This window comes from Capricornis sumatraensis, chromosome 6 (genome assembly GCF_032405125.1).
Source record: "Capricornis sumatraensis isolate serow.1 chromosome 6, serow.2, whole genome shotgun sequence".
Classification (NCBI taxonomy): domain Eukaryota; kingdom Metazoa; phylum Chordata; class Mammalia; order Artiodactyla; family Bovidae; genus Capricornis; species Capricornis sumatraensis.
The window spans coordinates 114,289,140-114,311,851 of NC_091074.1; the positions used below are offsets into that span (position 1 = coordinate 114,289,140).

General features: G+C 46.4%; 1 protein-coding gene across 1 annotated transcript in view; it reads left to right on the forward strand.

The window, feature by feature from the left end:
• The window catches only part of PAPPA (pappalysin 1), a 254,703-nt gene that overhangs the window by 50,044 nt on the left and 181,947 nt on the right, over positions 1–22,712 (forward strand). Inside the window, exons 3-5 of the mRNA XM_068974426.1 lie at positions 5,815–5,960; positions 10,842–11,135; positions 18,639–18,831. Coding sequence (XP_068830527.1) covers positions 5,815–5,960; positions 10,842–11,135; positions 18,639–18,831 — 633 coding nt within the window. The remainder of the gene's footprint in view (positions 1–5,814; positions 5,961–10,841; positions 11,136–18,638; positions 18,832–22,712) is intronic.

The window sequence follows — 22,712 nt, forward strand, 5'->3', positions numbered from 1 at the left end:
TTTGAAGTTACACAGTTTATGAGTGTATGTGTATATGTGTGTGCTCAGGCACTTAGTCTTGTCTGACTCTTTGCGACTCCATGGACTGCAGCCCATCAGGCTCCTCTGTTCATGGAATTCTCCAGGCAAGAATACTGGAGCAGACAGCCATTTCCTCCTCCAGATCTTCCCGACCCAGGGATGGAACCTGCGTCGTTTGCATTTCTTGTGTTGGCAGGCAGATTCTTTACCGCTGCACCTCTGGGAAGCTTACAAGCTGCTGCTGCTGCTGCTAAGTCGCTTCAGTCGTGTCCGACTCTGTGCGACCCCATTGACGGCAGTCCACCAGGCTCCCCTGTCCCTGGGATTCTCCAGGCAAGAACACTGGAGTGGGTTGCCATTTCCTTCTCCAATGCATGAAAGTGAAAAGTGAAAGTGAAGTCGCTCAGTCGTGTTTGACTCTTCGCGACCCCATGGACTGCAGCCTACCAGGCTCCTCCGTCCATGGGATTTTCCAGGCAAGAGTACTGGAGTGGGGTGCCATCGCCTTCTCCGAAGCTTACAAGAGAGGTGCTGAAAAGTTGCCAACCAGAGATAGCTCTGTATCTTGGAGGAAAGGCGTAGGCAATATAGAGAGGATAAAGACACAGCTTATAAGTTTGAAGCTTATTGCAGACTGATGAAAGGTACAGCGACGATAATCCTGAGCAGGATAATAGAAACTAGAATCAAAATTAGGAGCCTCTGAGGAGGGTGAAATCATTTTCAGCTGATTTTGGTGTTGCTAATAATTGTCCTTGTAATTAATATAATAATAACGCAATGCAAATAGCCTCAGCTAACCAGTGAGTGCCTTCAAATGTGCCAGGCACTGTGGGAGGAACGTTTTCTTCTGCCTCTAGTCCTGCTGACAGCCCTGGAGGGCGGACATCATCTCCCCGTCTTACAGGGGAGAGTGGTCAGGAGCCGACACGTGGCACGTAGTGCATGTAAACTGAGCTTAGCAGGGAGGGTAAGAATTTAAAAGGCCGAGATTCAGGGTGAGAGCTTGTAAAGCAGAGAAGAGAGACTGATGGATGTGCTTCAGGAAACGGGCATCACTGGGCAAACCCAGAGGTTCTTGGGATGAGGAAACTGTAAGAACGCGAGTGGGAGGTTGTAGGGGAAAGAAGAAGATTGGGTGGTAGGCCTGAGACACTGCAGGCTGAGACCAGAGTGACCCGGAGGTGGTTTTTCCCACCAGGAGGAAACAAAGAGAAATAATAGGAGATCAGAAACTGCAGGGTGGTGGGGGGAGGTCTGAGCCAGGGTGGTGCTGAGCTGGCTTGGTCCAGCCCTCTGGTAGCCTCTGAGCTAGCTGAGACTCAAAGAGGCGAAGCAGCTTGCCTGTGGATCCGGATCTACTGTCCAGCCAAGTAGAACCTGCACATAAATTAATAAACACACAGAGTGTGGGATTTAGATGAATTGGGGGGAGGTAATTTCTTTTTTAAAGAAATTTGGCCAGTTTAGAGCAAACATAGGGGACCAACCTCCCTGTGGTAACAAAACGGAGAGCAAGTGGCCCTCAGCAAACCCTTTTCCTCCTCTTAGCACCCATCTCCCTCGACTCTGAACGGTCCTTCTCAGTGTGACCCCCTGTGCTCTCTCTTCTGCAAAGGGAGTAAGCAAACCTTTTCTTAAAAATTAACTGTTTCCGGCAGTGCACGGCCTTTGCTGCTGTGTGCGGGCTTTCTCTAGTTGCAGCAAGTGGGGCTGCCCTTGGTTGTGGGGCCGGGGGCTTCTCTAGCTGCAGGGCGCAGGCTCCAGGCGTGTGGGCTTCAGAAGCTGTGGCTCATGGGCCCTGGAGCGCAGGCTCAGTGGCTGTGGCGCATGAGCTTAGTTGCTCCGAGGCATGTGGAATTTTCCCGGACCAGGGATCAAACCCGTGTCCCCAGCTCTGACAGGTGGATTCTTACCCACTGTGCCACCAGGGAAGTCCAACAGAGCTTAAAGAGATGGAGGAGGAAGTTAAATACACGGGCTCCTGTCCCCAAGAGTTTCCCCTGATACTTTTGGGAAACACCCAGCTTGGCTCTGAACAGGTGGGAAGACCTGAGCTAGCAGAAGAAAATCTTTTAACCACAGAACTATTCTCCTTTGCGTGGGTCCCCCCCAAAAATAACTGGAGAGGAAAGGGGCCATCTCTTTAGGGAAACAGGAGCTTCTCAAAGTGTGAAAAACGAAAACCGGAAAAAAAAATATATACAAGCAAGGGAGAGTCTATTTATTTAATATCGCACATATCTGCCTTGAGCCAGGATGAATACCACCCACTGAAAAGATTGGTTTCTGCAATTATATCAGAATAAACAACCAATTAAAACGTCTCCCTGCCCCTGCCCCACCCTCCTCTTCCTCTCCTGAAGCTTTCTCAGCCTGGAGCCGTGGGACAAAGAGGTGACTCTCTCTAACGCCATGTGCGTTCTCTGTGCGAGAGAGCGGTAGATGGAAACGGGCAAATCAATTGAAAAATAATAGATCGCGTGGGAAGGGCCGACGCAGGGTGTTTTCACTCTGCTCCCACTTGTTTCCTTTCCCTGTGGCCCTGAGAGGGCCCGGGATTGAGGGTGAGGTTGAGGGAAGAGTTGGACACATGGAGATTTGGACTTGGCCTTGTCAGTATTTATGTGATCTCTGAACCCCTGTTCCTTCATCTGTAGGACCAGGATGAGTACTGGGAATGGCTAAACATTTACCCAGGGTTTCTGCGTGCCAGGTACTATTCTAAGCCCTTTACACTTCCTTTATTAATGTCCCAAATCCTCAGACCAACTCGATGAGGTGGATACTGTTCGTATCTTTATCTTCTGTATAAAGATTCGGGGACACAGGAAGTTAAGCAGATAACCCAGGGGGACCCAAACATCCAGGGGAAGAGCTGGATTCAAACCCAGGACTTTGGCTTGATAACAGGTCATCTTACACGCTCTGCCCCGTGGCTTCAGATTCTGCACAGAGGTGAGACAGCACGTATAGCTAGGACAGGGGCTGGCATATAGCAAGAACTTACTGCGTGTTGTCCTTAACCTTCCTCATTTCTACTCGGATCACAGAGAAGACTCATTCAAACTCCTCACGAGGCTCCTCGGCTCAGAAGCTGAGGGAAGCAGAGGTATAACAGTGATATTCCAGGTCAATATCTCAGCTTCTGTCCTCAGAATTACAGGTCAGCTCAGCCTAGACACAGGTGTGACCTCTCCAGGCCTTGCCTGTATCTCCAACACATGTGCAACTTTTTTTTTTGGTAATTGAAAAGCTGGAAAAATTATGGTCCCGTGACTAATCATGGGCTCTTGATCACACGTGGGGCCGGGAGGGCACTGTAGGTTTCAGACATATTCTCTTCCCCCAAAGTGGAGACACAGGTTTGTGACCCACAGAAATGCTCCATGAAGCACTGGGCATCTGTTCCTAAACCCAGTGCATTGATAAGGAAGCTGAAGCCTCATAGAAAGGAAGCTGCAGGTGAGACTGGGGCCTCAGCGTTTTAGATTTTCTCTTTCTCAATATAATTCCCCTCCATCCAGATCTCCTGAGTGCTTGCCAAGGGTCAAGCCCTGTGCTGAGAACTGGGTGATAAACAGAGATGAATTAGGCACATTCCCTGCCCCCAGGGAGCCACAGAGAGTGGCAGATACAGACCAGTGGAGTATTTGGAGCGGTGTGAGTTCCCGTGCTCATAGGAGGTGGAGGGGTACAGAGATGGAAGAAGAGTTGGAGGTGAGGTGGCAATCGGGGATGGCTTCCTGGAGGAGTGATGCCAGCACAGACGTCGGATTCGTTCATCAGAGGATCTGAGTCCTTGAGAGGAGCAGCGAGAGTTAAGGCGCTGAGGATAATGCATGATGGGGGGACGGGGGAGGAAGATGTTGCCGACAGCACACTGTGGGAAGTTCAGGGGTGGGAGCAGAGTGATACGAGGCTCAAGAGGAAGACAGGGTCCCACAGGCCCTGCTGGGGCCCTCTGACTCTACTGCTTCACATGTGGGGAGCTTCTTCTGTGACCCCAGGAAGAAGAGAGAAAAGCGGCGTTATTAGTGTTTTGCTGGCCAGGCTCTGTGCCAGCCCCCACCCCCTCCCCCTCCCCTCCAGAGGCAGCACGGTGGAAAAGGGAAGCACTTCCAGCTAGCTGTGTGACCCAAGCAATGTCTGAAGTTACGCGAGCCTCTTTTTCTTCTTCTGGAAAATGGGGATAACAATACCACCTACCTCAGTGTAATGAAGATTAGAGGTGATTATCCATGTAGTGAGGGGCCACAGAGAAGGACCCAGAAAACATTAAAGATCACTGTTGGTCTCTCAGTTGTGCCCGGCTCTTGGTGACCCATGGACTATAGCCTGCCAAGCTCCTCTGTCCATGGGATTCTCCAGGCAGGAATATTGAAGTGCGGTGCCATTCCCTTCTCCAGATGATCTTCCCAACCCAGGGACTGAACCTGGGTCTCCCAAATTGCAGACAGATTCTTTACCATCTGAACCACTAAAGATCATTACTCACAGGCTTTATCTCACCTACTACACCAGGCTGACTGCTTGCTTATTTATAGTTGTTTTAGTTCATTGATTCATTTCTAACTTTACTCCAAAGATATTTATTGGCTGTTCACAAGTATCCTAAGAGAGAATATGCACGCATGTGTTCTAACTCGCTTCAGTCATGTCCAACTCTTTGCGACCCCATGGACTGCAGCCCGCCAGGCTCTAGTATTCTCCAGGCAAGGATGCTGGAGTCGGTAGTCATGCCCTTCTCCAGGGGATCTTCCTGACCCAGGGATCGAACCTGCATCTCCTGCATTGCAGGCGGATTCTTTTCCACTAGCTCCACCTGAAAGAAGCATGACAGGGGGATACGATGCCTCTCTCTGAGATCCGCTGAATCTGTGACTGGCCCAAAGCTTTATAATTCCTGTTGTGAAGGGAGAGTCGTACTCCACAAGGGAAATGTTCTTATTTATTAAGCACCTGGGATATGCCAGTCTCTTTCCAAAGACCATTTTTTCTCTGTCTGACATGTTTGTTCGGTGTGTGAACAACCTGATGATGAGAGTGTGCAGAGTTAATTCACTTTCCAAATGCATCAGTATATATTCTAGGTTTTTGCAGTGATGGCTGCCTCCAATGTGATATACACCGTGGCCTATTTTATGGACAAAGTAATAAAGGCTTACAGAATGCAGAGTCATGTATGGGAGGCAGATAGTGCCCCAGTGAAAAGAACATATATTTCTAAGCCAGACAGACTTGACCTTGAAACCCAGTTCTGCAACTCTGGGTAACCTGTTTAATCACTTTGGACCAAACCCCCTTGCAAGATGGGGATAGAGATGCAAAGCAGGCCTCCTAGTGTAGCTTGCATTTGCCTAATAAATGGTCCGAGGTCCATAGTGAATGAAGTAGAGAAGAAGCCAGGATTAGAATATGTGTGATCTCTTCCATGGTCTCTTCTCGATCTATGTCCGTATTATGTCATCAGTCAATATAGCAGAGCCCCTAGGGCCACACTTGTTGCCTTGAGATTGACTGAGGTTCTAAACTGAACGCTGCTATTGTTGATAAGCTGAGAAACCTTCAAGTTTCTCAAACTCACAAGGACATTTTTTTTTTGTCTGTGCAATGTGATCACCTCACTTACTGTATAATATTTTGGGGAAAGTCAATGAGGTCATGTTTATAAAGTGCTTAGCCAGGTGCCTGGCGCATGGTGTGACTCAGTTAATCTGGGAGTACCTGGTATTTGAATAGTACCCTTTTTTTCGGATGTCAATGACAGCCAAGGTTCTTTTTCTCTTGCAGAGCATACGTGGATGTTAATGAGATGAAGAACATTCTTAGGCTGGATGGATCGACGCACCTCAATATCTTCTTTGCAAACTCCTCAGAGGAGGAATTGGCAGGAGTAGCAACTTGGCCGTGGGACAAGGAGGCCCTGATGCACTTAGGTGAGAACTGGAAACTTCTTCAGGAAGAAGTTGGATTGGGACAGGCATACATTGAGTAGTGAAGTAGTCACGATTCTGATGGTGATCGTGGTGGTAATGACGATGAACAACTTAGTTATTGATGTCTTTTAATATTGCAAAACGCTTTAGCATTCCTTATCTGTCAGCCATCAAGTGAGGCTCTGAACAATAACACAATACTATTAATTCTGTTCTACCAGTGGAGGAACGAAGATCTGGAGAGTGAATGGGGCCTATCTAAGGTCACACCCAAATCAGGGCCAGAACCACAATTGGAATTTAGGTTTCCAACTCTGTTCACTGGTTGCTTTCTCCTTATACCCCCTGCCTCTTCGTTCATGCAAATATCTTCTCAGCCTAGTAACAACTTTGTGCTGGGCCAGCCAGTGATGGGTTGGCTTGAAAGGAGGAAACAGAGAGTTTGCAAGAACTCCCTGTTCCTCCATGTTCCATCCACCGACACCACCAGGAATTCTAACATTCAAATTATGCATATCTATAAACAAGACATGTGTTTATACAAACCAATCACCAAAAGTCAGAAATGACAATGGTTTCTGAACCAGGCCCTGTAAGCAAACACTGTTGTCATTTAATTTCAATTTTTCCATGTTCTCTACCAGTACTCATCTGTATGTAGGTATGCATTTTTTAACTTGTGCGTATCTGAAATCATAGCATAGATGCAAATTTGTTCTTTTTTTTTTTGCTTAATATTATGCCATCTACTTTTTGCCATGTTGCAACAGTCTTCAAAGTAATTTCTCATCCAGTTTTTTTTTTTTTCACTTAACATTACAAGAGAATAGCCTGTCTCTGAGTTATGTCCAGTTCTCTAAAGACCAGGATATTTTAATGGCCATGTAAAATGCCACTGGGGGCTCCCCTGGTGGCTCAGGAGATGTAGGCTCGATCCCTGGGTCAGGAAGATCCCCTGAAGAAGGAAATGGCAACCCACTCCAGTATTCTTGCCTGAGAAATCCCATGGACAGAGGAGCCTGGCGGGCTATATAGTCCATGGGGTTGCAAAAGAGTCAGACACAACTTAATGACTAAATACCGACCATATGCCATTGAGTGAGGGCACTGCAATTTGTTTAGCTCTTTTGCCTGTGTTAGAATGCTCCTATTATTTACACCAGTGAATAGTAATGACTCAATGCATACCTTTTTCTGAGAATGTTAGGGCTCAGCAGAGTGACAGTGCTGGATCTTTCCTCAGGCCTGTCTGATTTTCCAGTGATACAGCCAGGGTCCAGTAGCTGCTCTAAATCCACAATATCTTAGAGCTGAGGGACTTTGCAACTTCAAACAATAAAGTTGTGTTGAGTCAGCTTCTGGACTTAGTTCACTCCAGAGCACTATCTTCTGCTAGTTGTCTTTAAGAGAGTGAAACCAGTTTGTATGTCTGTGTGTGTGTGTGCATACACACATATGTGTGGTTATTTAGAGACAGAGACAATAAACAGCTGGCAGTTCTCAGCTGGAGGATTTTTATATTCTGGGAGACATTTGACAAGGTCAAGTGAAACTTCTGGATTTCACAAATGCGGCAATGCTACTGGCATCAAGTGGGTAGAGGCCGGCCACACCGCTGGATCTCCTGTGGTACCCACGTTAAAGAGTTACCTGGCCTCGAATACCAGCAGTGCTGTTGTTGAGAAACCATGAGATAGGTGATGGATGGGTAGACAGACAGACCTAGACAGACAGGGGCTGGGTGAAATAGAGTGCAGCTGAGGCAAGCTGAAGCTGATTAGCTCATATCACATGCCTACATGATGTATGGGAATCCTGCCGGCCCAAAGCCAACATATAGGCTTGTTCTCAGCTATGACTTCACTTCACAGGATGGCCTTAGGCAAGTCTCTTTCCTTCTCCAGTTCTCAATGTCTTCAGATTTTAAGGGAGTAAGTTAGACTAGAGGGCCTCTGAAGATCCTTCTCAGGACTGAAATTCTCTCCTTTTGAAAAATCAACCGAAAGGGTCATGATTAGAGTCTTAGAATGGTTGAGCAGCAAGTTTCTATAGTGAGAGAGAAATACTCCTGATAATTCCTTGAATTTCAGAGACTGGCTCAGGACCAGGCATACAGAAGGCTATAAATCCACAGCATGTTATAGTATTTCAGGATGATGTCAGCCTCAAGCTATTTCACCTTTTAAGAGAGGCAGTGAAACAGGACTCAAGCTCTGTGCTGTCGCTCTGTGAAGAGGGGGGCCTGGGAGACCCAGCCTGGACATCGAGCCTGCAATCCTATCATTATCCCCTGGAAACACCTATGGGGTCCTGCCAGCACCCCGCCTCCCTTCGTTCTCCATTGACCTCAATATTACAGCTTCACAGAGAGACTGAGAATCTTTGGTGCTCTGCTGCTGCTGCTGCTGCTTATATCAGAACACGCTAGAGGTGCAGAGTTACTTTCTCAAGATCACACAGCCATTGCAAAACAGAATGAAGATTGCAACCCATGTCAGGCTAACTCCCGCCGGCCTCCCAGGCTGCCACCTCTCCGTCCTGAGACATGCTGATCCTGAGCAGTTCCTCTGCAGTAGGCCCAATCAAACCCAATTTATTAGAATCATATATACACACCCTCTTTTCCTGCTGTTACACCATGATCCCTGGAAAAAGCCTTGGGTGGGAAGGGGATTATGTTTCATATTATGATTGACAGAAAATAATTGAGGGAGATTTCCTGTCTCAATTTCTCTTCCTCCCTGCCTCTGCCTGCCGCTTCTCACATATACACGTGCAAGCACACCCACCCCCTCATACATCTTTATCTTTGTGCTGGAAGGCTCTGAGCAGCTCAGAATTAATCGACTCCATGAGCCCCATGACTGAGCAAGCTTGCCCTCCCAGCAGTTCAGTCTGAGATAAAACTCCCCCCTACGCCTGCTCCTGGCTTGCCAGCAGAGAATAGCAAGGGCCTCCCTCCTCACCGTTCTGTAGTGAGCTGCTCTGCACTTACAGCCACTGCTTGCAGATTGCTCAGAGGTGAAGCGTTTTCTTTTTTTTTAAGCTTTTTATTTTGTATGGGGGGTATAGCTGATTAACAATGTTGTGATGGTTTCAGGTGAACTATGAAGAGCCTCTACCATGCATATCCTTCTATCCATTCTCCCCTCCCTTCTAGACCGTCACATAACATTGAGCAGACTTGCCTGTGCTGTTCAGTAGGTCCATGTTGGTTATCCACTTTGAATATAGGAGTACGTACATGACCATCCCAAACTCCCTAACTGTTCCTTTCCCCCGGCAACCATATGTACATTCTCTTAAGTCCCCGAGTCTCTTTCTGTTTCGTAAGTTCATTCTGTATCATCTCTTTTTAGATTTCACATATAAAGGCTGTCATACAATATTTCTCCTTCTCTACCTGACTTCCTTCACTCAATGTGACAATCTCTAGGTCCATCCAAATGGACCGCAAATGGCATTACTTCTTCTTTTTAATGGAGGACGAGTATTCATTGTAAATATGTAACACATCTTCTTTATTCATTCCTCTGTGCTCGGACTTGAAGCTTAACCTTCCCTTAAACACACTCGGATTTTCCAGCTGAAATATCTATCTGCCAACCTGTATGTATTTCTCCAGTAGCTAAATACAAACACAGAACCATGCTATCCATTGGTTTCCCTGAGATCTGATCCATCTATCTGCCCAAGGGAAGAAATGGTCATTCTTTTAAGATGTGTAGGGTGGTTTATCGCTTCTCAAACTAGAACATACAGGCAAGTCGCCTGGGGCTGTTGGTAAAAGACTTATTATTATTTTGATTCTTTAGGTCTGGGGTGGGGCCTAAGAGTCTGCATTTCTGATCACCTCCAGGTGAAGCTGATGCTGCTTGTTCTTGGGGTGCACTTGGGGTAACAAGTGGTTAGACAGTAAACAAGGCGCTTGCGGTGTGTAAGGTGCTATGCTGGCTACTTACACGCAATTACTTAGGCCTCACAAAACCTCTTTCATTGGGTTGGCATTCAGCAGATAGTCAACATTTACTTAATGAGATGCCATATTCTGTGCCTGTGGTGGGCATTAGCAGCAGAACTGATTAAGATTCCTGGCTTTGGAATCCAAAGATCTTGGGTTCAGGTCTGAACTCCCCGCTTACTAATTCGATCATGGGCCCATTGTTTCACCTCTCTGTGAGTCAGTGCCCCTCTCAGGGTGTTGTGAGATGATTAAGTGTGCTTATACATATGAAACACTGAACACAAGGCCTGAAAATATGTAATAAATGCTCAGGAAACACTGACTATTATCAATGTTATAATGTGAGTACGCCACAGTGCTGGCCTTTATGAACATTCACTCTCATAGGGTACAGAGCTTCGGAAACGGGATTCAGAGACGGCAATCAACTTGCTCAACTTCACAGCGTTAGTGAAGGCAACATGAGAGCTGGAACCAAGGTGTCAGGGCATGAGAGTTTCATTTAAGCAATTTGTGTAGATCAATTTGTGTAGATATTCATAGACTGGGGCATGCCTTACTTCCTAAGAGGTTGCAGCTGAAATCTTTGCCCGTCCAGAAGTCGAAGTCCTTGAATTGTAATCATGCCACTACTTCTAAGTAGTTTGACATCCCCTTGAATAAGTTGCCTCACTCCTTTAGGCATCGGTGTTTTCAACTGAAAAATGAAGAGATTGCATAAAATGACTTTGAGACTTCTTCCTACTCCATCAGTGATTCATGCCGCAAGTCAGAATGGCTCTCAGCCATGGAGTCGTAGGGTGGAGGAGATTGTGGTTACTTTGGGCTGTGCCCCATTCCCCCTTGAGGGATCTGGGGACTCCTGCAGCAGGAAGCAGGGTGCCCTGTTCACCTAACGCTCTGACTTCCCCTGGCAGGTGGCATCGTCTTGAATCCATCCTTCTACGGCATCCCTGGGCACACCCACACCATGATCCATGAGATTGGGCACAGCCTGGGCCTCTACCACATCTTCCGAGGCATCTCGGAAATCCAGTCTTGCAGTGACCCCTGCATGGAGACAGAGCCCTCCTATGAGACCGGAGACCTCTGCAGTGACACCAATCCAGCTCCGAAACACAAGTTCTGCGGTGATCCGGGGCCAGGGAACGATACATGCGGCTTCAATAGCTTCTTCAACACTCCATACAACAACTTCATGAGCTATGCAGGTAAGGCCCACACTCTGCAGGCCCACACACTGCACCAGAGTGCCAGAGTGTCAGACATGGCCTCCCGGCCTGGCTCAAGCAGGCTGCCTGTCTTTCCTAAGATCTCTTCATCCCAACAAGTCCTCATCCCAAGTAATCGAGTACCTGTGCCTTCCATGAGTACCTCAGGGATGCAAGGAAGATGTTGTATCTAAAAGCTCCTCAGAAAGATGCTTGGGGAAGCTGACCAGGACTAACAGTCACGAAGCCTGAGTAGAAGGCCGGGTTCTGCTGCTAGGTCACCTGCTGCCTTGGGGTCCATCACTTCCCATCTCTGGATCCCACTTTTCTCAAGAAAATGGAAACTCTGGAATTGATCTCTGAGGTTTCTCCTACTTTTGCAGCTATAGTTTTCTAAGCTGGTGATTGTTGAAACTTTAAAAAAACACACACACACAAAATTTTCACATGCTCTTTTACTGTTTTATTACAGTAGAATAGAATTCTTTTGGTTTTGAAAATAATGAAATTATTACATGAGATGGAGTTGTTTTTTCCCTCGTTGCATATTTAGTACCATCAGTAACAGTGTTAATAACTCATTCTGTGCATTCCAAGATCCCCTGCACTTCCTTTTAGTGTATATCAAGACCAGCTCTAGTCCTTATAACATCTTGGGAAAATTAGCTATCCTGGGACTGTCCTGGTAGTCCAGTGGTTAAGATTTCAGCTTCCAATGCAGGGCATGCAGGTTCAGTCCCTGATTGGGGAGGTAAGATACCATATTCCTCGTGGCCAGGAAAACCAAAAAACATAAAACAAAAGCAATATAGTAACAAATTCAGTAAAGACTTTACAAATGGTCCACATTAGAAAAATCTTTAAAAAAAGAAAAAGAACGCATGAGATACCCCTTTCTTAGGATGGTCACAGCCTCACCCGTAGGCCAAGAGACTAAGGAAAGCACCAGATGCTGGTGTGTGTTAGCTGAGCATCCAGCTCTATCATAATAGTCAATTTAGGTGTTTCTTTCCACCACCAAAGCAAGTGAGCTCTATAAAGGCAGAGATTGTCTCTAAGACATCACTGTACTCTCCGTACCTAGCAAGCACAGGCCTTATGTTTTTAAAAATGGCTGCTAAGAAGAAACGGAGGAAGGATAAAGAAAGGCAAGTAGGGAAGAATATGAATAAATTCTCTAACAACAGGTATATAAAGATTTGTATGGAAATATTTCTACTTATATAAACGTTTACTGTTCATGGGACTTCCCTGGTGGTCTAGTGGTTAAGACTCCATGCTGCCAATGCAGGAGACGTGGGTTCGATTCCTGGTCAGGAAACTAAGATCCCACATACCATGCAGCACAGCCCAAAGATTTCAAAACTAAAATAAAATAAAAAGTTATTGTTCATAAAGGACTTTAACATATGCCATCTTGTTTAACTCTCTCAATGAGCCTCTGGGACTGGAACTACCCCCGTTTCACAGGTCGCTGGTTTTTCTCTTTTCCTTTTGTGCCACTCTTCCAGTGAGACCTAGCTGATGGCTGAGTGGGATATTGAGCAATCTGGGTGGTTTTCGAGTCTGTGCCAGAGAGATCATTGTCAGGGAGGTGGGGGCACTCTGAGTGGCTGTGTGACTCTGAGCCTCCATTTCTGCTCAAAGCAGGGGAGCCCACTTCTAGCAGTTCCCATTTCTGATGGGGTTTGCCTCTGATTGCATTCAAAGAGAGGCTGTCCCTCCCGAGATCCAGTGGGTTCCACGACTGCCAGTGGGTCTTCGCAGTTTCCCGTTTGGACTGAACGATCTCCGGGGGCATCTCCAGTTTAAGGTTCATACAGTTCACACCCAAGGTCTCTTGAATGGTCAGCACCCACACTTGGTGCCATAAACAGCCCCTAGCTTGGGGTCTCTAAAAAAGACCCGAGTGCTAGGGATTTCCTCAAAAGCAGATTCCTACCATGCTCCCATTCCCAGCCAAGCCGGCATCCATATCCGGTGTCCCGTCCCCTCCCAGAGCCCTGCTTAAGTTCCATTTCTATAGCACCTTTCCTTGGCCAGCTCAGTGCACATGGAAAATAAACAATAACATGAGTTTGGAAGTTTGCCGGCCTCTTAGGGGCCAGGAGCTGCCACTCGCTACCGGACCCCCATAAACTAAATCTTTTTGTTGTTGTTGTTCCCCTTTGTACAGATCTAAACGGTGATTGATTTAATGTTGCTTTTCTAAAGGAACCCCTCAGCTCAGTGACCCATTAACAGCAGAACTAATTCACTGAGCTACGATAACAAACTTACACCCGCAAAAGCATATTCAAGGAGACCACGAGCTTTGAAATGTTTGTTTTTCTTAGGATCTCTGATAGATGAGGTGACAAAAGCAGCTGGATAAAATTCAAAATGCAGACCAGGATTGGGTTCTCAGGGCTGGGGAGAGGGACACACGGGGGCTTTGCAGTCAAGACAAGAGGGTAGAGAGCTTGCTGGGTCTGCTGCTTAGAGTTCCTTCCTTTCGAGTGCTCTGGCTTTTTGCAGAAGTGGGTGTATTCTGTGTTTGTGTCCCCCTGCATGGTAGCCACCAGCCACTTGTTGAGCAAGGAGAGTGAAGCTGAGGACCTGAATTAATTGTTAGTCCTAAGACTGTAATGAATTGAACATGGCTGGTGGCGAGTCTGCAGAAACTACTGAGTGTCTGTGACATACCAGACACTGTGGGCAACGCCCAATGGGCTTGTCTCATTGAATCGTCTAAATAGCCCAATGGGATAAGTGCTATTACTACTGTACCCACTTTACAAATGGAGAAAGCATGGCTTAGGGAACTTGTCACTTTCCCAGGGCCACACAGCAAAAACAAGGCATTCCTTTCATGGCAGAGCCTGCATTTAAGCAACAATTATCTGGCTCCCTTTCTGACACTGGGGGAGTTCGAGAGTGTCCCAACTGCTCAGATGAAGCAGACACCAGGGCAAGTGCTGGGGCAAGCCTAGTCAAGCACCGGGTGAGTGCGGTCACGTTGAGTTGTTGGCTAATCCTCAGGCAGATAGAAAGACGGCAGGTCAGACTCTTACTTCCTGAAGACAGCATGCCATAAGGAACCCACTAAGAGGACCTCCAAGCCCAGCTTCCTCAATAGTGCAGAAACCAGGCCTTCCCCAGCTATGGGAGCAAGCGTCTTGTCACTGCTGTTCTGTGTGTCCCTTTTAATATGCACTTAAGCTTTGACACAGCAGCCCCACCTCTAAGAAGTATGTCTTAAGGAAATAAATCTGTTAATGTGTTTAAAGATTTAGTCCTAAAAATGTTTTTAGCAACCTTTTTTTCCTCCACATATTAATTAGGACATTTACTAATTGAAGTGTGTAACAGGCATAGAAGAGAAATGCTTACACGTGTGAAAAATTAGAAGCTTCTTACAAATCCAAAAAGAGAATGGGTTGCTGAAATGAATCACAAGGCACTCATATGACAGAACATCCTGTGATCACTGAAGATGGTGTAGCAGACGGTTGATAGGAACACAGTGGTTCGGAGCGTAAAGTCTAGAGTGTGAGAACCACCTTGAATGCTCTGTGTGCCAGCCTTTGACTCTGACCTCAGGCAAGTTCCTTCTGTCTAAGCCTGTTACTTTATCGGTTCATGGAGGACAATCACCCTCACCTTGTGTGAGAGTCATACAGGTGAAGGGGTTAGAACTGTCCTTGGTACCAAAACTAGTGCTCAGTAAGTGATGATTAGCAGGATTATCTGTTGACTGTTAATTGTGAAAACACTCCAGAACCTAATGTACAGTATAAGACCTGGCACATATATCATGTCTCATCACAAGTGTGTGTATGTTTGTGTGTATGTGTGTATATATATGTATATGATGTTCGTGATGATAAGAATTACAGAAATCCACTATAGATATTCATATCCATCTATGCATACATATATACTAGATTTTTTTTTAATCTCTAGGTAATATTTAGGTTGATGTTTATTTCTTTGTAGCATGTTTGGCACATACCAAGTGTTCTGCGGTGGCTATAATCATCTATTGCTGTTACTGTTATTATCACTGTTTTTAAAACAACAAAACCATCAGTTATTCACGTGTTAGAAATGGGTGAGCTAGTTCCACGCTTCCCTTGGCTGTAGAAGGCAGGTAGGCTCATGAGTCCCTGTTTCACAGTGGGTGGAAAGAAGGGTGTCAGGGGTCGGCATTTTGTCTGAGGTCCCACAGGAAGTGGCGGCCTTGAACCTCCCTGCCCTGTGGCCTTCCAGCTGCAGGTGGAAACTGTTCTTGAGAACAACGTTTAGTTTGCAAACTCACAGCACAACATCAACAGCGTGGGGACTGGTGTAGCTTCCCAGAATTCTGAAGTCCCCCATGTCCTTTCTGGTTGGAGGCAGCATGGGGACGGAAGAATAGGATGGGTTGGCTGTTCCTACAGACCAGGACGAAGGGGCCACAGGTGTCAGGAGGGGCAGCCTGTGGAGGCAGGAAGCTAAGAGGGGCCAACTCGAAATGTCAGCTAGTTGGGGCAGAGGCTTTATGATTGACAGAAACCCTTTGGTACCTCACCCAAGGTCCCGGCAGCGGTTCAGTCTCTAAGTGATCTAGCTCTGGGAGGGATGTTTTTTGACTTCAGTTTTAAAGTTCAGGTACAGTTCTGTCCTCCTCCCAGCTTCTGTCACCTACCCATTTTCCAAACTTTTAAATTGGCAGACATGGAAATGGCTAATTTTTAAGTTATAAAAGGAAAGTAACTCCTTTGGACGAAGAAAACCAAACAAATCAGAATATAGAGAGGAAAGCAAATTGCTGTTTTTCTCTCTCATGCATCAAATAAATGCTGTATGTGTTCCAGCTCATGGAAATCACACCATCACTCTAGGTTGTGGGGTTGATTTAAATGTCCCCAACTTATACACAAGGGGCCTGAGTTTTAGAGTTACTTCCTGTTTGGGAAGTGACTGATTAGAATTCTGTTCTGTGCGTGTGCCTTGATGTACAGAGTCCTCCCCCTATTAATAGACAGATGTGTTATTTCTAACGTTTTTTCTATGTAAATGATATTTCAAAAGATGTCCTTGTACATATGTTTTCCCTCATGTTTGTTCATGAGTATCACTCCATCGAATTCCTAAATGGCGATGTTGCAAAATCAAAGAGAGTGATTATTTTACATTCTGGTTTTTTTCCTGCTTCTATTCCTAACACTCACCCACATTAGTGTACGTGTACACACACATGTGCACACACGCAAGCACACACACACACACACAGAGGTGCCTGCACTATCCCAAAATGTGCGGCAGCGAGCACTCACTGAGCATTGCTCCTGCCTCTTGATGCTACACCTGCCATGACCTTCGGCAGCATTCTGACACCAGCACTCTCGTAATCATCATTATCTCCACTTTACAGGTGGGAAAACTGAGGCACAGTGGTCATGAAGTCATTTGACTCCAGATCATTCACCCATCAATCTAACCATATAACCCTTACTTCTTTAGCCAGCATGCCCTTCCCCTGCTTTTAACCTATTTAGTGGCTTTTCCAAAGCTTTTGGGATGAAGTACAAAGTCCTTGGTAACAAAGGAAAATGTACCAGCCCATCCAGTCCTTCTTAGACCACTGGGGGCATTTGGAATCTTATTTTCCAGGCAAAAGCAACCCATAGCCTGTTTTGTATCTAAGGAGTTACATGCAAGTATCTGAGCTTGAGAGTGATTTGTGCAACTAGCCATTCTTTGATGGTGTTCTCCAAAGGACTCCAGGCTCTTCTGCTTCTTCCAAATGGATAAAAGTCTTCCCCAGGGTGCTGGCAAGGAGACCATCAAAAATTGCTAAGGGGATCAGAGGCAGCTTCTGTGTATAACCTCCTCACCCTCCTATCCCTTCCTCAAGCTGGATTCTCAAGGTCATGTCCAACTGCCCAGCACCTGCCTGAACTTATTTTCTGTTTGTTTGATAAGAGAAAGTGAGTTTATACTGTGGAATTCCCGTGGTGGGTTTATTTTAAGATCTGGTGAGCCCCGTTCCCCTCTGTCTGGGGCCCAGCTGCAGAAACCCAGGCCAGGCAGACACCTCTGGGAAGTGGTGTTTTTGGAAACCAAGCCAAAACAGTGCCTTGATCTTTCCCTGGGGCAGCTGAGTAAAGCTGTTGGAGGGAGAGATGGGAGGCAAGCTTCCTCCTTGGCAGGGAAGAGTCTCGGGTCGAGGCCTTCATTCCTCATCCTAGAAAACAGAGGGTAGAATTGAAGGTCATTAGATCTAAAGACATTCAGAGCTGAGATTGTATTCTGGTCCCCTCCAACTCAGGCTCAACTCCTATTTATCAAACACCTGCGGAACACTTTGCCCATACAAGGTCTCATGGACACTCAGAAAAAAGTTCTCATATTGATTAGAAATGTGGCCTTGGAGTCAAGACTGCCTGCGTTCACATCTCAGATCTGCCCCTCGGTCTGTGATCTTTAAAAAGTAGTGAGACCTCTCTCAGCCTCAGGTTCCTCCTCTGTGAAATGGAGCAATCAGAGTATTTACTCCAAAACTAATGGGAGAGTTACACATGCCCAAAGCACAGTATCCCATGTACGAAGCATGTACTAAGCCCACAGTCTGTGTCCAGCGACAGCACTGTGCAGGAGGTGTCATTGTCCTTGCATTCCTGCCGTGGACACTGGAAGCTGGGTGCTGAGCCTGGACTACTTCCGAGCCTCCCTGTGCTCACTGCCCAGGGCTCATCGCTGCTGTGGTCCTGAGCTGCCCCTTCTGCCATCCCTCATCTTCTTCCCCAGTCTTAACGGTGTAACCTGGTTGACCTCCAGGACCTCCCCCAGAAGCCTCTCCAGTTTATCCATCTTCCTCAACACACGTATCGCCTTGTCGTCGGGGACTGGCGTCACAAACTTGAACAGCCTTATAACCACCTTGAGCCACACAGCAAACTGACCTTTGCTCTATAGCTAGACCGGTAGCTCCTCAACAGCAGGAGTGTTGTAGGTTTCCGTGGCCCTTGGCTTCAAGCAGAGGGTATAGAATCGATGCTCAGAAGGCTGGTTTGGAAGGCAGCATCGCTGCATCAGTAAGGGGCAGAATTGATGAACGAGCCGATGAGCAAATGTGAAGGTGGGAGTGAAGGAACAAGTAAGCATGTGAAAGAATGAGTGAGCAGACAGACGGGACACGAGTGGATGAGTGAGAGTTCCTGACTGATTGGCTGGAACTTACTGACCGGTAGATGGGGGCCCATGGAAAGTGGCTCGTCTTGCCCTTGTCCTTACCCGCGACGTGCCTTTTCAGTCCCATCCGCCCTCCCCCTCCTAATGCTCCCTCTCACCTGTCTGCAGACGTGATGACTGCACTAATTTGTTCACAGACCATTAACTCTCGAGCACTGGAAGAGGCCCGCTCCCAGTTGGCAAGGGCCAGGGTGCTGGCTTCCGGGCCGCCCGGGAGGCATCATCATTCTCTTGCCTGTCCGTCCGTGCAATGAGGTGCTTCTCTCTCCCTCTGCCTGCTTGCAGATGACGACTGCACCGACTCCTTCACACCCAATCAAGTCGCCAGAATGCACTGTTACCTGGACCTGGCGTACCAAGGCTGGCAGCCCTCCAGGAAGCCGGCGCCCATCGCCCTCGCCCCCCAGGTCGTGGGCCACACGACCGACTCTGTGATGCTGGAGTGGTTCCCTCCCATCGACGGCCACGTCTTTGAAAGGTGAGTGTGGCCTGTGAAGCGTTGATCCCTCTCTCTCTCTCCTGCCAAGAAGAGGGAAACTTGGAAGGGAAGCAGCCTTGGAGAGGGATTTCTCTGTCTTTTATTGTTGCTCTTGTTTAACAAGTGCCCACAAGTGCCCAGATGGTAAAGAATCGGCCCGCAATGCAGGAGACCCGGGTTCGATCCCTGGGTCAGGAAGATCCCCTGGAGAAGGCAATGGCAACCCACTCCGGTATTCTGGCCTGGAGGATCCCATGGTCAGAGCAGCCTGCCTGGTGGGCTCCGGTCCATGGGGTCGCACAGAGTTGAACACGACTAAAGGAATAACACACCCACTCAAGGACTAACTGGCTCGGCGGCTGCTCCGTACAGACATGTTGTAGATATGGGGGTCAGGGAATCCATAAGTGATTGCTAACAGAAATTGATGAGTAATGATGCATAATTTCTGTGGTGAATAGTAAGCTGTATTTTATTGGTAAAAACCTGGAAACTTCTGTCGCCTGAACCTCGTCTGGAATGGAGGTGCTGGTCACATCTCATGAGCTTGGGCGTTTAACCTGCCTCTGGTTAATGAGCTAACACCTTTGTATACACACAGTACAATATAAGAAGGGTACATTAAACATGAAGGGTACACATGCATATATATATACACATGTATTTTTGTATAATGAGCATCTTTGCCTTTGGTGTTTAATAGAACTGAAGGTAGTCTTTTTAGAAGATCAGGGGATGATAAATCAGCGCACAAGATGCCTTAGTTGAGCTCCTATCAGTTACTTACTAGCCGTATGGCCGTGGGCAAGTCAGTTTCTCCCCCTGAGTCTTATACTCCACTGAAAGGTGGGTCTAATGATGCCTCAGTGGTCTGAAGGTGGAAACATGAATGAAATCATTTCTTGTGGTGCCTTTCAACATTGGGTCTCCCCAAGGCACTGAAGCTTTAGGGGATTTTAAAGGATCATGAAGATGTACGAACAGGTTGACACTTAATTTGGTTGGAACTTGGCTATAAATTAGTGTGGATTAGTATTTTTGCCCCCTCCCAGTCCTTCTTGGGAATGTTTTATTCAATAATGATAATATAATATTGACGATGGTGGAAATAATAACCAGTCCATTCTGAAGGAGTCAGCCCTGGGATTTCTTTGGAAGGAATGATGCTAAAGCTGAAACTCCAGTACTTTGGCCACCTCATGCGAAGAGTTGACTCATTGGAAAAGACTCTGATGCTGGGAGGGATTGGGGGCAGGAGGAGAAGGGGACGACAGAGGATGAGATGGCTGGATAGCATCACTGACTTGATGGACGTGAGTCTGAGTGAACTCCGGGAGTTGGTGATGGACAGGGAGGCCTGGTGTGCTGTCATTCATGGGGTCGCAGAGAGTTAGACATGACTGAGCAACTGAACTGAACTGAACTGAACTGATGAAGAATTAATATTACTCAAGGGTTGTGCATGCTGTTTATCAATTGCTCACTCTGCTCTGGATTCTATACTAAATGCTTGCTGTACAATCTCATTTCATCTCTTCAGTAATTTCTGTAAAAGGGGAATCAACTTCTTCATTTGCCAGCTGAGAAAGGGATTGGAGTTCAAAGAGGCAAAGAGATTTGGCCAGAAGCCCGTAGAAAGTGGTGGGAGCCAGGCTCCGACCCACATTTTGCAGTGTCTCATCTCAGGCTCACATGTTCTTTCATTAAGTTTTTCCAAACCTTGAATTATGAAGGAGGTGTTACTCCCCCCTTTATACAGGCCATAAAATGTGGCAGGGAACTCTCACAAGGATGTGTGTGTGTGCATAATAATATATTAGATCAGGGCACCACTATTAAATTTGGGCTCCAGTTTTCCTTCAGTACTATCAGTCCTTGAATCGAGAACCTTCTTTGACAGCTGGATGAATGTGATCATGGAGAAAGGAAAGCCACTCCTTAGATGCTCTGTAGAAACCCCCTTCCTCTGCCCCAGCCGCCCTCACTGGGAGCTCAGAGCTGGGTTTGGGAAACCTTATGTGACACTTCGGAGCAGCCTTTCCAGCAGCCCGTGGATTTATTTATTTTTTCTGTGGCGATGAGAAGTATCAGACTTTTGGTCAAGCCTTAGCCTCGATTCCACTTAAAAATGGAAGTTTTGTAAATGAAGCTTCCTGTGTGTGTATTCAATTTGTATTCCATAAAGCAGTTATTGTCCATTAAATAAATACCATCTGATTGTTGGAAACCTATTGGAGGGTTAATTGTTGTGTAATGAGATGTGTCTCTATTACATGGGGCCCTCAGCTTCAATCAGTATGTTTTTAATAACCTATAGTCAGTTGGTACTTGAGGCTCATACAATAGCTATTCTGTTCCGTCTAAGATTTCATAATGGAGTTATCATATGTTAAATTAAAACTGACATTTTAGAAACATATCTAATTAGGGTTAACAGCTATGTAGACTATAGTCTGTGACTGAAGGAAGTAGGTCAGCAAGTTCAATAAATTGTTTTAAAGAAATGAATCTATCCATCTCCCATACACAAGGAGTTCGTACTCATGGAAATTGACTTAGTACAAAGTGCACAAGCTTTGATGTCAAGCGGTCTGTATTCCAGACTCTGCTTTACCACTCCCAGCCTAGGGGACCTTGGGTGAGTTGTCTCACCCCTCTGATCCTTTCTGGCCTTCTTGAGTCTTCTTCCATAAAAAGTGCTAACCATACCCACTCCACCTAGCTTCTGTGGGGAATTTAATAAGATGACATGTGTGATATGCCTGGCACACACACTCTATGCTCAGGAAACACTAGCTCCCATCTTGTACAAAGTTTTTCAGAGCTGTTGAGCTACTTGAAATCCTCTTTCCCTGCAGAATCTCTGATGTTTTCCACTCCATTCATCAATGCCAACCTCTAGCCCCTGGCCATCGTCATGTCCTCCTGCTGTTCCTCACATCTGTGGTCGAAGAGAATACAAGGGTTTTCCTTAAAAAAACATACTCAGATCCTCCCACCGCCGGTGTCCTCACACATGGGCAACTGAATAAATAATTCAAGGCCACCCTTGGCTTTTTTAACTCCTTCATTTTTATCTGTTTTGCAAACATGTGTTGACTGGATGGTTTCAGTTTTCTGAACAATGGGCTGTGGTATATAGTAGAAAGAATGCTGGACTGGGAACCAAGAGATCTGAGTCTGAAGTCTTTGCAACTTCGTTTCTTCTTCCTCTTTGGCCTCAGTTTTCTGACCTGTAAACTAAAAGGGAATCTAGGCTTTCTCAGCCAAGGTTCTTCTTCCAAGTCTCAGAACGTAGAAAATGACTTGACTGACTATTTTCTCAATTCTCCTGAGGACAGTACCTAACTAGTACCATTCTAGATGCCTAGGAGAGAGCTTAATTCCTTCTGTACAGTGGATACCTTAGAGAAGCCCAGTAGAACTTTCTGTAATATCCAGTGCGGTGGCCAGAAGCCAACTGTGGCTCGGGAGCAGTTGAACTGGGACGAGTGTAACTGAGGAACTGAAGTGAATTCTATATTAATTTTAATTCATTTAGATTTGAATAGCCACATGTTACTAGGGGCTGCTGAAGTAGATGGCACAGATTTGGAGCTTTAAACTTTAATTCTCATGGACCCTGAGTAAGAAAGGCGATCTCTTCCAGTGTTAGCATCCTTTAGCATCCTGTGTTTCTATGATTTCAGTGTGTGTGTGTGTTTCTGTCTGTGTAGGTACAGGTGCCCATTAAAATCAAATAAATGCCAAAGGTTAGAAACACATTTTACATACCCTGAATGTGTAGGATATGGCATGGTTTTGGTAAAGTGTGTTTTGACTGTGACTTTCTGAGCTTTGACCTTGGTATAGTTACTCTGTACCCATGATCCTCAGTTTCC